Source organism: Cajanus cajan, chromosome 4 (genome assembly GCF_000230855.2).
Source record: "Cajanus cajan strain Asha chromosome 4, NIPB_CcT2T_4, whole genome shotgun sequence".
NCBI classification, from domain to species: domain Eukaryota; kingdom Viridiplantae; phylum Streptophyta; class Magnoliopsida; order Fabales; family Fabaceae; genus Cajanus; species Cajanus cajan.
This window is the reverse complement of record NC_138520.1, coordinates 667,105-682,801: the sequence shown is the minus strand read 5'-3', so window position 1 is coordinate 682,801 and position 15,697 is coordinate 667,105. Positions and strand designations below refer to the sequence as shown.

Genomic DNA, 15,697 nt, shown 5'->3' with positions numbered 1-15,697 from the left:
TTGATTTTATAATTTTAAATTTAATAATACAAATAATGATACTTTTTTATATTTATATTAAAAATATTTTAATAATCTCTCTCCTCCCTTTCAAATCATTTGATAATAAAGAGAAATTAAAATTAAACGAGATAGAAATTTACTTCTTCATTTTCTCTCTTAAAAATTGAATCAAATAATAAAAGAAATAAACATTTTTTCATTTATTTTTCACTAACAAAATACTATGTTAGGGACTTTTATTTTCATAATGATAAATCATTTGATTTTTTTATATAGTAAATAATTTGATATCATTATGCCTTAAACTTTACAGTTTTTAAAAGAAAAATTAATAGCGCACTATAATATGTGTAAATATTGTTTTCTTAGTTTTTGTTTAATATTTTTTTCCTATTTCGATCTTTTTAGGTTTATTTGTTTGGTTTTAGCTTCTAACGTTATTATTTCGATTCTTATAAAATTGTAAAATTTTAATATATTTTTTTATATTAAAATATTTTTTACTTTAAAATATTTTCATTTTAATCATGTTATACAAGAAATGTCAAATTTATTCTCAATTTATGTTAGTAATGCATTAAAATATTTAATACAAATTTTAGACAAACAAATTATGCGTCCGAATAGAGAAATCAATTGAAGTATAATTAGACTCACTTATCAAGAGAAAAGTTTTTGTAAATAAAATTTGTGAATCTAAAATTGTAAAATTAGTTGGATGCAAATGAAATTTTATGTATAAATAAAATAAGAATGATGAAGAGTTGTCATTATATTCAACGAATTTTTTACTGGAATAAAATTGAAAAAAAAACTCAAATAACATCTGTACCAATTTATTTACCCAAGTAGTATTGTTTACTGTTCACGCAGGAAACCGAATTCTGAGCAGCATTTTATATATATATATATATATATATATATATATATATATATATATTATTTATTTATTTATTTATTTATTTATGCATTTTGGGTTTAGGTCATCTGTTAATTTTACATCTAGAACAGCCCGTTCTTAAACCAGAATGGGTCGTTCTAGAGTAAAGTTTTAACTCATAACCTGAATGTTGGAACGACCCATTTCAAGCTAGAGTTTTAGGCCTTTTTAATAGTTTAGAACGGGCCAGTCTGGTTTTGGAATGACCCGTTCTGGGCTACTGACACGTGGGTCCAGGGCTAATGAGTTTTAATAAATTTAGTGAATTCTGGCTGGTAAAGAAATTACATGTATAACTGTGTTGAAGATGGAGTTCTAAAATCTACTCCAAATAAATATAATTAGAATTCCGGTTGGTAAAGAAATTGCATGTATGACTGTGCTGAATATGGAGTTCTACAATCTACTCCAAATAAATATAATTAATTAAATTTATTATTTATTAACATTATAAATATAACTAATTAAATTTATTAAAACTCATTAGCCCTGGGCCCACGTGTCAGTAGCCCAGAACGAGTCGTTCCAAAACCAAAACGGCCCGTTCTAAACTACTAAATAGGCCTAAAAGCCTAGTTTAGAACGAGTCGTTCCAACATTCAGGTTATGAGTTAAAACTCAACTCTAGAACGGGTCGTTCTAGATGCAAAATTAACACATGACTTAAACGCAAAATATATATATATAACGCTGCTCAGAATTCGATTTTTCGAATTCTAAACGTGAACAGTAAATAGTGTTACTTGTGTAAATAAATTGGTACAAGTGTTATTTACGTATTTAAAAAAAATTATTCCAGTAAAAAATTCTATATTCAACTGGAAAAATAATCTTCCTCAAATCATAAGAATGATTACATGATTTCGTACACAATACGTTTAAATTGATTTTTTAAATCAAAATAGTTTACATTTAAAATCACGTTGAAAAAATAAATAATAAATGATAAATAAGTAATAGGTAAATTGCCTAAAATTCAAAATAAATATTTATTATTTTCAATAAATTATAAATTTATGGGAAAGAATCAGGTCACATCATAATATGGAATTAAAAAATGTGTATGAAAAATCTTATTGATTTAAATTTAGTATTTTGTATTCATCATATCAAATTTTGACATGTATCAAGTATTATTATTATTATTATTATTATTATTATTATTATTATTATTATTATTATTATTATTATTATTATTATTATTATTATTATTATTATTATTATTATTATTATTATTATTATTATTATTATTATTATTATTATTATTATTATTATTATTATTATTATTATTATTATTATTATTATTATTATTATTATTATTATTATTATTATTATTATTATTATTATTATTATTATTATTATTATTATTATTATTATTATTATTATTATTATTATTATTATTATTATTATTATTATTATTATTATTATTATTATTATTATTATTATTATTATTATTATTATTATTATTATTATTATTATTATTATTATTATTATTATTATTATTATTATTATTATTATTATTATTATTATTATTATTATTATTATTATTATTATTATTATTATTATTATTATTATTATTATTATTATTATTATTATTATTATTATTATTATTATTATTATTATTATTATTATTATTATTATTATTATTATTATTATTATTATTATTATTATTATTATTATTATTATTATTATTATTATTATTATTATTATTATTATTATTATTATTATTATTATTATTATTATTATTATTATTATTATTATTATTATTATTATTATTATTATTATTATTATTATTATTATTATTATTATTATTATTATTATTATTATTATTATTATTATTATTATTATTATTATTATTATTATTATTATTATTATTATTATTATTATTATTATTATTATTATTATTATTATTATTATTATTATTATTATTATTATTATTATTATTATTATTATTATTATTATTATTATTATTATTATTATTATTATTATTATTATTATTATTATTATTATTATTATTATTATTATTATTATTATTATTATTATTATTATTATTATTATTATTATTATTATTATTATTATTATTATTATTATTATTATTATTATTATTATTATTATTATTATTATTATTATTATTATTATTATTATTATTATTATTATTATTATTATTATTATTATTATTATTATTATTATTATTATTATTATTATTATTATTATTATTATTATTATTATTATTATTATTATTATTATTATTATTATTATTATTATTATTATTATTATTATTATTATTATTATTATTATTATTATTATTATTATTATTATTATTATTATTATTATTATTATTATTATTATTATTATTATTATTATTATTATTATTATTATTATTATTATTATTATTATTATTATTATTATTATTATTATTATTATTATTATTATTATTATTATTATTATTATTATTATTATTATTATTATTATTATTATTATTATTATTATTATTATTATTATTATTATTATTATTATTATTATTATTATTATTATTATTATTATTATTATTATTATTATTATTATTATTATTATTATTATTATTATTATTATTATTATTATTATTATTATTATTATTATTATTATTATTATTATTATTATTATTATTATTATTATTATTATTATTATTATTATTATTATTATTATTATTATTATTATTATTATTATTATTATTATTATTATTATTATTATTATTATTATTATTATTATTATTATTATTATTATTATTATTATTATTATTATTATTATTATTATTATTATTATTATTATTATTATTATTATTATTATTATTATTATTATTATTATTATTATTATTATTATTATTATTATTATTATTATTATTATTATTATTATTATTATTATTATTATTATTATTATTATTATTATTATTATTATTATTATTATTATTATTATTATTATTATTATTATTATTATTATTATTATTATTATTATTATTATTATTATTATTATTATTATTATTATTATTATTATTATTATTATTATTATTATTATTATTATTATTATTATTATTATTATTATTATTATTATTATTATTATTATTATTATTATTATTATTATTATTATTATTATTATTATTATTATTATTATTATTATTATTATTATTATTATTATTATTATTATTATTATTATTATTATTATTATTATTATTATTATTATTATTATTATTATTATTATTATTATTATTATTATTATTATTATTATTATTATTATTATTATTATTATTATTATTATTATTATTATTATTATTATTATTATTATTATTATTATTATTATTATTATTATTATTATTATTATTATTATTATTATTATTATTATTATTATTATTATTATTATTATTATTATTATTATTATTATTATTATTATTATTATTATTATTATTATTATTATTATTATTATTATTATTATTATTATTATTATTATTATTATTATTATTATTATTATTATTATTATTATTATTATTATTATTATTATTATTATTATTATTATTATTATTATTATTATTATTATTATTATTATTATTATTATTATTATTATTATTATTATTATTATTATTATTATTATTATTATTATTATTATTATTATTATTATTATTATTATTATTATTATTATTATTATTATTATTATTATTATTATTATTATTATTATTATTATTATTATTATTATTATTATTATTATTATTATTATTATTATTATTATTATTATTATTATTATTATTATTATTATTATTATTATTATTATTATTATTATTATTATTATTATTATTATTATTATTATTATTATTATTATTATTATTATTATTATTATTATTATTATTATTATTATTATTATTATTATTATTATTATTATTATTATTATTATTATTATTATTATTATTATTATTATTATTATTATTATTATTATTATTATTATTATTATTATTATTATTATTATTATTATTATTATTATTATTATTATTATTATTATTATTATTATTATTATTATTATTATTATTATTATTATTATTATTATTATTATTATTATTATTATTATTATTATTATTATTATTATTATTATTATTATTATTATTATTATTATTATTATTATTATTATTATTATTATTATTATTATTATTATTATTATTATTATTATTATTATTATTATTATTATTATTATTATTATTATTATTATTATTATTATTATTATTATTATTATTATTATTATTATTATTATTATTATTATTATTATTATTATTATTATTATTATTATTATTATTATTATTATTATTATTATTATTATTATTATTATTATTATTATTATTATTATTATTATTATTCATGTAACTCATAAAATATTTTACTAACAAGATTGTTTCTAATTTAACTTTAACTAAATTAAGTATCATAACAAAAAAAATGCCACTTATTTATAAATATCAAAAAGAAAAGTGTTCAATTATTTTATTTCTCTGTCAATCATAAATGTCGATTATTTTCTATTATTCTTTAAAATATTTAAGATAGTGCATAAAAATGTCCTAATACAAGATCAATTTAGAGAACAATTTTTAAAAAAAATAATAATTATCGGTTACAATGCACTTTGCTCAACTAAGAAAAATAGTATGTGAAGAATGAATCAGCTTATGAGGCTCTCCATTGTATCTCTATCTGGATGCGGCCATTCTTGGAGTCTATAAGATGGTGTCTTTCATTGATTCTTTTATTGGCAACAACATCCGCAAGACTAATGTCGGCGTAACCCAATGATTCCTAATAATGAAAGGACAACAAAACCATAAATCATATTTGAGCTACCATAAAAAATAAAATAGTAAAAGATCGACATATTTTTAGTTACCCAAGCCCTATTATTTTTCAAAAATGTTACCATGCAATAATTTGAGTGAAACTCAATGTACAGGTAGGGTCATTCGGCCATACCCTTTAGCACATCGTTTGACACAATATGTGGCTAAATAGACTATACTTGGATTGTCTCCACGAAGGCATATCGGCCACCGACATCAAACCAGCCCAGTCGGGGGCCGAAAGGAGTCGCGCTAAATCGGCTAAACTCGACGTTTCTGGTTGCCGACACCCGATCGGCACCCTCGATGGCCGAAAGGACTTGAGCGGAGTAATTTATGGAACCAATAATCATCCCTAAGTAGTGATTAAAGGTTAATCATGTGTGTAAGTCAATTAAGGGTGTATTACCTAATCTGGTAACCCTAGTACAAGGCTCATGGAGGGTAGGGCCCATTAATGTCACTATAAATAGTTTACATCTCAAGGTAACGTCACCGTTCATTAATTACTAACGATATTTGCATTTGTCCTTACTTGAGCGTCGGAGTGCCTTTTGCAAGTACCGCTCCCCACCGGAATATTCGCTTGAAGCTCTCGTTCAATCTTAGACTACGAGAAGATTACTAATGTGCCTCTCAGACAAGTACATTCAATGTTATTAATCAAAATTGTAATAGTTGATCATTTTAGCCTCATTAACAATCTTAGTTCCTTACTTTATAAAACAATATATTCATTTTAATCTTTTACAATAACAAATGATCATAAAATAAAATTAAAAGTCAAAAGCAAATAGAAAATTTTAAATTTTCAAAACCTATAAAATATGGTCCAAAATCTCAATTATTAATACAAGAATTTACTCGATCAAAATTAGTTTAACTATGGTATCTTGAAAAACCATTTCCTTAAAAAAAATAATAAAAAAAAGGAAATTTCACAATTCATTTTTATTTTATTTTTCTATGTTAATAATAAAAATGAAATCCAATAAATATTTCAAAGTTCATAAACAAAGAGTTCTATAAAATATTTAAAAGTAAAACAAGTTTAATTTGATAACATTATTCGATATACAATGTATTTAATTCAATCGGCCTAAATAATATATTGTTCCTTCCTCTATTTGCTACACATAATCAAAATAACAATTCATCAAACTAATTAAGTCAATTTTGTATGCTTTGATTTTTTTAACATGAAAATCACTAATCATATTTCATTTTACATTTTTTTCTCTTTATTTTTTTTTACATTGTAACATACATTTATATATTTAGAATTTATGTCACAAACATTTGATGGATTTCACAACTAAATGCTTCTTACTCTAATTTTTGTAATGACATAACAAGTTTAATGATGAAATTGTGAACTATATACCTTTTGACGTAGAAGACTTCTTGACGAAGTGCTAACCACCTCCACATGTAATTTGTCATTTGTGGGAGGCTCTTCCACCAAAAATTGAAACTCTTCTTCCCACCTTGGATCCCTATTTTTTTTCATGATCTATAAATTGTAATAAAGTACATGCATCATTGTCGGTATCATAACATAGAAAAACTAACTTTATACTCAAATTAAGTGTAACATATATTTATTATTTAAACAAATATTTTAATATAAAAACATTTGCAATCTACTTCCTCCTAAATACTATGCAAGTAATGGTGGATTTACCACATAAAAATTTATTTTTTTCAATTATTTATGTTGAGAGAAAATTTCTAATATTTCTTATACATATGAAAAAAAAAAGTATAACTAATGAGATGTTATTATAATTTTAAAAAAAATCATAATGTATAAATATTTTTAACTATCAATCTTACAGCAAAGATACATTTTTGAAAATTATTCATTTTATAAAAAATGTAAAAGTATGATACTTGTAGGCGGTCTATTACCTTGGTCCTTTTTTCTTCCCCTCTGAAAATAAGACGTACATGGGGATTAGTGTGATACTTTCCCTCAACATCTTGAGCTTCATGAATTATAACTACAAGTAAGCCTCCACCAGGAGGAGTCCCTTCAGGAGCTTTTGCTAATGATTGTGCTCGGTCAAAACTTAAACCTTTGGCTAATTCTTCTTCTTTGAAAGGTTTATATGTCAATTCCAAAACAACTTGTCCACGAGACTTCTCATTTTGAGCATCATTAGGATCCATGTTTTTTAGGAGGTCAAGAGTAAAAACTTTAGACTCTTCAGGCACAAGCTCTTTCAAAGGGATCATATTCATACCCATCTTATCATGCTTCCCAACCTAATCATACAATAATAATATTCAATCAATATGTATAACTATAAACAATAAGATAAAACTTTAATATATATATATATATATATATATATATATATATATATATATATATATATATATATAAACCTGCTCCCAGTCGTAGACACGAAGCTCTAAAGATTGAGACTCTGGATCCTTAACAACCAAACTAAATTCCTCATTCCATTCAGGATTCAAGTTTTTGTGCTTCACAGTAGTTTTTTTGGATGCCAAATTATCCTCAATGAGTTTCAGAACTACGTAAGGATCAGATGCACCTAGAAGATCTTTCTTTTTTAGCTTCATTGCTCTTATAACTTTTGCATTCAAAACTCCAACCGGCTTCTTCAAAGCTCTAGAATCCAATAGAGTGATTAAGATAAAAAAAACATAAAAATAATTGTTTACAAAAATAGTTGCGAACATGTAATGAAAGATATTTTAGGAAGAAAAATGCAGAAGAATACTTTGTTGGATCTATAACTTGAATTTCCAAGGTTTTAGGCCACAAGTACATGTTTGCAACTTGATCTTTAATAAGCTCCTGAAAACAACAATCTTTAAAGTAGTTTAAAAGTCATAAAATTTACAATTATTTTGCAATAGCTAAGCATAAAAAGTAAAAATAAATGCACCACCCAATTACCACTAACAAGTCACTTTTAAATTTCGCAAGTCTCTTCATTTATATCATCAATGAATGAATTGTAAAGGGACAAATTGAAACTATTAATCATTAAAAACTATACAAGTCTACATTGCATTTTTTTCCTTTATTGCTCACCCTAGCAATAGGTATTAATTTATAACATATTTGCTATTAGAATAATTTACACTCCACTGCCTTGAGGTTTACTTATATGATACTATACTTCAAACTTACTCTAATATTATACTTCCCATTTGTAGTAGCTAATAAAACATTTAGGAAAATTTGATTAAACATTCTCAACCTCTAAATTAAAGAATAATTTAATGTCATGTAACTCCTATTAGTTTGCTAGATTATGGTTGCATATTTTGGTTAAGAGTTTTTTTTTATTCTCTTGTACTTTGTTACACCCAAGTTGGCATTACATGAACCATGTTTAAGTTTCTTTTAATAAAAATATTTTTCTTTAGTCTTTCAAAATAAAAAGATAAAATATGTCCTCCTAAAATATACCATTAGTATTATATATTCTCATAATTCATAAAGAAATAGCATATTCTCATAAATCATTGTATATTTTATTGATTTCTCTTTATTTGACCTTTTTTCCATTAGTATTCAAACTTTATAATTCTACCAATCTTACCAAAGCAATTTATTTTGGTGATTTTACACCTAATATAACATATGACATATTAAAAAATAAATTTGCATATTTTTTAAAGTGTTAAAAGACAAAAAAATTGCTTTAATACATAATTTTAATGTCATTTTTTTATCATCTTCCTTATATTGTCATATATTGGTCACTATGATTATTGTCAATCGTTCATATTATGCAAAATAAAGAAAAATATTTATTATCTTAGCATATTTTATACACAGAAAAAATGTACCAAAATTCATAATATGCTACTAATAGGAGAAAAAATTCAACAATTTAGATGTTAAACATAGTAATATTATCGAGTTAAATTAAAATTTTAACATATTAATAGTAAAATAAACTTTAACAAAAATTCACTCCATATAGTAAGAGAGAGAGAGTAAATAGTGTGAGTGTAAAATATTTGACATTTGTTAATGTTGTTATGTCAATTTTGGTTAATTAAAATATTATGTTTGTATTTGTTTTAAAAAATGTTATTTAATTGATACAAATGGATGGAATGTTATATTTGAATAAGTTTGAAGTTAGTTGTCATCTCAATAAATCTTAAGGTATTTAAGTGTAATCTATTCTTATTGTTATTTATTTTTTACTTAATGTTTTTTGACAAATGCATATAAAATCCAATAATACTTCACAATAATACTTTCATCTTACTATTCATTTTTTTTTTTTTGCATAGACAATATATACACAACCAATCAATAGTCAACATTGTGTCCTAAAAAAATGGTATACTAAATGCTTCAAAATACGATATATTTAAGTAACTATTGTATTATTTCAACCACGTGAAACTATTTACCACATAGAGAGATGACCACTTCTATTTTAAGAATACAAGATAAATATAAGTTACTTTAAACTTTAACCACCAAATTAAGACAAAGATTAAATAATCCAATACAAAAAGTATGGTTATGCACCTGAACAAATTTATAAAGGCCGGGAATAGACATAAGATCAGCCCCTACTAGCTTTAGCCCAAAGTCAACATGTGGCTACATAATGAAATGTGACAAAGTAAATGAAAGGAAAGGTAAGTAAAGCATATACAAAAAAAATAATACAATAAGTAGCCTTTAAGTGTTATAATAAGTTAATAACAATAACAATAAGTGTTGAGAGAATAACTATATGTGGATGTCAATTTTGGATATAAAGTATCTTTGGCTTTCAAAATAAAATAAACAAGTTCATTATGTATGAGAATAAAATGTTGAAAGTTTTAATAACATCGTATAACATGAACATTAAACATCTATCAAGACATGCAAACAACTATAAATCATTATATTACCATCATACAAAGTAAAATCTATCCAACATATATACAATCATTACTAAACCTTGATTGGCTAGACAACAAAAAAGGATAGAAAACAAATATTATTTGAACAAAATCATTATATTACATCTAGACGTGAATAATAAACATTCATCAAGACATGCATACAACTATAAGCCATTATATTACATTGCTATATAAGGTAAAATCTATCCAAAATATGTACAATCATTACTGAACCTTGATTGGCTAGACAATCAAAAAGGATAGAAAACAAATGTTATTTGAACAAAATCTGCTTATGATATACTAAGTGTAATGCTTGTCTATTTTACTTGAGTTATGTGGAAATAAGTTATCAAATATGACACATTCCTCGCAAATGAAGACATTAAGATTTTCAACAACAATATAAGGGACAAAATGAAAATGCAAAATACAGGTAATGGAAGAAAATGAATGTTTATTTATAATTCAACTAATTTCAATAAGAATATCTTGCATTATATTTTCAATAAAATTTTTAGTTGTTATTTTTACCAATAACAACTAAAATTCATATCATTTATTAGGTGACTACTCTCAACTTTAATATGAATTAATAATTATTTTTTGTGCCAAAATTTGCACATGTACCTAGATACTATTCACCACAATTATTATAATATTATGAAATATTATAGTCTGCATGCATTATGCATGTAAAATGCTTTACTTGTATTCATGTGGTAACCAAGTAGAGAAAATAATAAGCTTATCTAATACAAACCTTTTCCATAAGAGACACATAAATATTGGCAAAGCATGGAAAACTTGGGACCAAAGGTTTTAAAGTAATGCGAGGTATTAGAAAAACTTGCAAATCTTCCACCTGAAAATTAATTAAAACTTTCAGCATCAATAAACATCCACTTTTCCCTTCCTTACACCTCATTTTACTTCCATAGGCACTCAATAAAAATAAACAAATCACCTGGACGGTTGCTTTCAACCCAAATTTCTTAACCCCAACAATGATATTAGGATTTCCTGCCCATTTTATAGAAGGCTCCATGATTAACTCTTTCTCTTCAGTTTCGTAAACTTTCATTCCTATTATGATTGAAATATGAATTCAACAAAAAATAAGACAATTCATATTTTTTTATGCATATAAGAAAATTCATAAAGAATCACACAAGTTGTTGATAATTGAATAAACCATATCTACAAAAATAACATATAGTGAACATTTTTTAAAAAGAAATGAAATGTCATTTTTACAAATAAAGTAATTTTCAATTGTCTCTCATGAGTAAAATTCAAAATAGGATTTTATAGTAAAAAACATACTTTAATAGATAAAGTTATTTTGAAAGTATTAACAAAACTAATATGCAACATAGTTACCTAAGCTCAAAAAGTATGAGCATGTTGGGTTTTGATTTTCAAAACTTAATATTTAAAAATTCATATTTAAGAATACTAAGATTAATGATATTAGAGTTGCAATAAGAAAATTAAGTGAAGGATGAACTATGTCTAAACATGTGATGATTTTTTTAAGATGATTTATTGTTCTTTATAAATTGAATGACTTTGTCAATTGTTAATTTATTATCATTCTCCTTAAACATTATTTATTTTAAAATTGAGATTTAAATCCCTTTAAAAATAAACAAAAATTCGCTTTTGATATATAAAGTCTAAGAAAAAGTACTAAAATGTCCTTATATGTGAAAATATTACACCCACATTATCTAACCTTGAAAAGTTGGTGGTAAGGACCCTAGTGTGAGCTCTTCAAACTCAACTGATTCAATTTTGTATGTTTGTATCTGTTCAGCAATTATAGGTTTTGCAATATTCTCTGCAGTCTTGCATATTGCCTACGAAAAAATACATACTTAACCACAAAAAAGGTGAAACAAAAGGTTATATGTTAATTGATAAAAGGCAAACAAATAAAATAAAAAAAAGTATATATACCTTGTTAAGGTATGGCCACATATATTCAACAAGTTTGTTAAGCCAATCAAGCTACAAAAAAATAAATAATAATGTAGATGTCTTAAAACTTGCAATATACACTAACAATGAGATTGATAACAATACGGGTATAAATGAGTTTAAGTCATACACTTAAAGTTTAGGTTTGACTTGTGAAAAAGAAAGTAACTTAAGCTTGACTCATTTATTTAATTGAATTTAACTAAAAATTTGAGTTTGATCCAACCAAATAATTAAATAAACTAAATTTGAACTAATTTTTTTTAACTCATTTATAACTTAATTTATTTTTCTTATCATGATTTTTTGAAACTATTTGTTTTAGCTTTATTAGTTTACTATTTAATAGATATTTTAATATTGAATGATGATAAACATATAAACACACATACTTTATACATTGCATGTGTAATTCAAAAAGTGTACACTATTACATTTTCATAGCATATTTAACAAATAAAGACTTAATAACTTATCTTGACTATTAAAAAATGAACTTCAAATTTTTTAATGTTTTCAACCGTGTTCTACATATTTTCATAATTAATATATAAATAAGGTTAAATACCTCTTTTGGTCCCTTACAATATTTTTTTGTTTCAATTTAGTCCCACTTTAATTTTTGGTCTCAATTTGGTCCCTAATAACTTAAATTAGTGCAATTTGGGACTTCTGTCCAAATGATTTAGACGGAGTTAACTGTTGGCCACGTGACATCTACGTGGATGCCACGTGAATGCGCACGTGGACGCCAAAATTCTTGAAAAAACCTGAAACCAGAACGACCCGTTCTGAAACCAGAACGTTTCAGAACGGGTCGTTCTGATTTTAGAACGAGCCGTTTTGCTTTTAGAACGGGACGTTCTGAATTCAGAACGGCCCGTTCCAGAACGCCATGCTTTTTATTATATTTTTGTAATTATATCTATATTAATAAATATATAATAAATATAAAATACAATAAATTAATATTCATTTATGAATAAAACTATAAAAAAATCAAATAAGATAAGACCTTCCAAAATATTTATTTGATTTGAATTTATCCAGTTCAAAAGCTTAACTAAAATGCCGCAATGTATTTCAAAAATTGAAAATAAAATTCAGGGTTTAGGGGTACCTCCTCAAGAACATGTTGTTATTGTTGGGGTACATCGTCAATGACTTTAAGGAAAAACACTGTTTCGTTTTATCCTTGACTGTATAATGTCAATTTGGTAGTAAGTGGTTCACTCCAGTTTGACTAACAATGAAATAAAACTTGTTACCATTGTCCTTAGTGATACACTGCATCATCCTTAATGATATACTGTATAGCCCAAATGTTTAACGATTGAAGTTATTAATCCTCATTAACAATATTACTAAATATAGTGTTTGAAATGCTTTGTATTTTCCCTAAAAAAATGCTTTGTATTTTGGTTTTTTTGTGCATGAAATTCTGGACCAGAACGGCCCGTTCTGGTTATACTGTTGATGTGTTAATTTTGGACCTGGAACGGCCCGTTCCAGGTGCAAATTTTACACACCAATAATGTAACTAGAACGGGCCGTTCTAGTTCCAGGTGTATTCAAGTATTTTTGGATCCACCTACGTGACATATACGTGGCATCCACCTGACATCCACGTGGTCACCAGTTAATTCTGTTTAAATCATTTAGATGGAAGTCCCAAATTGGAACGATTTAAATTATTGGGGACCAAATTGAGACAAAAAATTAAAGTGGGACTAAATTAAAACAAAAAAACATTGTAAGGGATCAAAAGAGGTATTTAACCTATAAATAATATAAAAAAATACTAAATAATCATCAATTTAAATAGACAAGTATTTCACGACCAATTAATGATAAGTTTATAAAGCTGGAATTTGACTCATTAAAATAGTCGAGTTTAATCTCACGTTTAAGTTTGTTCATTCAATTAAAACAAATATATGTCATGGCTTACCCTATCAAAATCGGGATTTTTTATCCAAAGTGGGATCTCTGGAATCATTCGTTGCAAAGTTTGCGAGTCTTCTTCCATCAATGGTTGAATTTCAATATCCTGTTCATACCAATTAATGCAATATTTAAATATTTGCACACAAAAAAATATCAAAATTTCAAAGATTCACAATCAAATTCCTTTTCTCATTGCCTTTTCAAGTATATATCATGGTACAATGTTATCCCATTTTTTTTGTTTTATAATACCAATGAAGAACAAAAGAAAGGGAACATTGTCATCTATGACTTTAATTTACAACGACTTATTGAGAATTACTTCTTGTTCGACCATAATCAACAAAAATGAGCAAAATAAATCAAATTAGACTAAATTATGCATGTGAAGAAATTAAAAAAAAAAAATGGTGAAATGCAAAACAAAAGATAGTGTGCTAATAAACATGTTATGCATACCTTGACATCAGCAGGTTGAACATAAATGAAGAGATAATATCCAACAACAAGACCGATGGAAATACCAAATCCAAAACCACAAAATCCAAAAATGGTACCGAAAAAACCCATCTCAATCCTCAAACTAGTCTCAAACAAACTCACTTTGATCACAATCTCCCACTTTCTTTTCTTCTCTCCCTCTCTCCCCTCTCTCTTACTAAAACTAAAATCATTTCACAATGCGCTACTTTCGAGGTTTCTGAGCTCTCGTCGGATCACCATTCCTACATTTAAACTAATTATACGTGTAATGCAAACCATTTTTTTAAAAAAAAGACTATTTCTATCAAACAAATAAAAAACAAGTTATAGTAATAATTATAATTATTCTTATTAATTATCGTTATTACTAAGGATTTAAAAAAAATCATGTTATTCTTATCAGGTATAGTTATTATTATGTAATTTTTTATTCATGTTATTATATATTTAAAGAAAAAGTCACACGCTATGACGATTAAATATATTTTTCTATTAAATACGTGTTTGGTGTATTTAATAGTTAAACTTCCTTTAATACCTTTGATTAAAAAAAAACTTTCTTTGATACCTACTTAAAAATATTATAGTTTACATTT

At 21.5% G+C, this 15,697-nt stretch overlaps 1 protein-coding gene across 1 annotated transcript; it reads right to left on the bottom strand.

The window, feature by feature from the left end:
* Nucleotides 1-5,450: 5,450 nt before the first annotated feature.
* On the bottom strand, nucleotides 5,451-15,332 carry LOC109817192 (synaptotagmin-2). The gene is made up of 12 exons (XM_083073861.1): nucleotides 15,078-15,332; nucleotides 14,623-14,721; nucleotides 12,651-12,701; nucleotides 12,427-12,550; nucleotides 11,656-11,774; nucleotides 11,452-11,553; nucleotides 10,321-10,395; nucleotides 8,540-8,616; nucleotides 8,181-8,427; nucleotides 7,701-8,057; nucleotides 7,174-7,302; nucleotides 5,451-5,751 (listed from the first exon to the last, which is right to left on the bottom strand). The coding sequence occupies exons 1-12, from the start codon at nucleotides 15,186-15,188 to the stop codon at nucleotides 5,623-5,625; spliced, it is 1,620 nt and encodes a 539-aa protein (XP_082929987.1). The 5' UTR covers nucleotides 15,189-15,332; the 3' UTR covers nucleotides 5,451-5,622.
* Nucleotides 15,333-15,697: the final 365 nt, after the last annotated feature.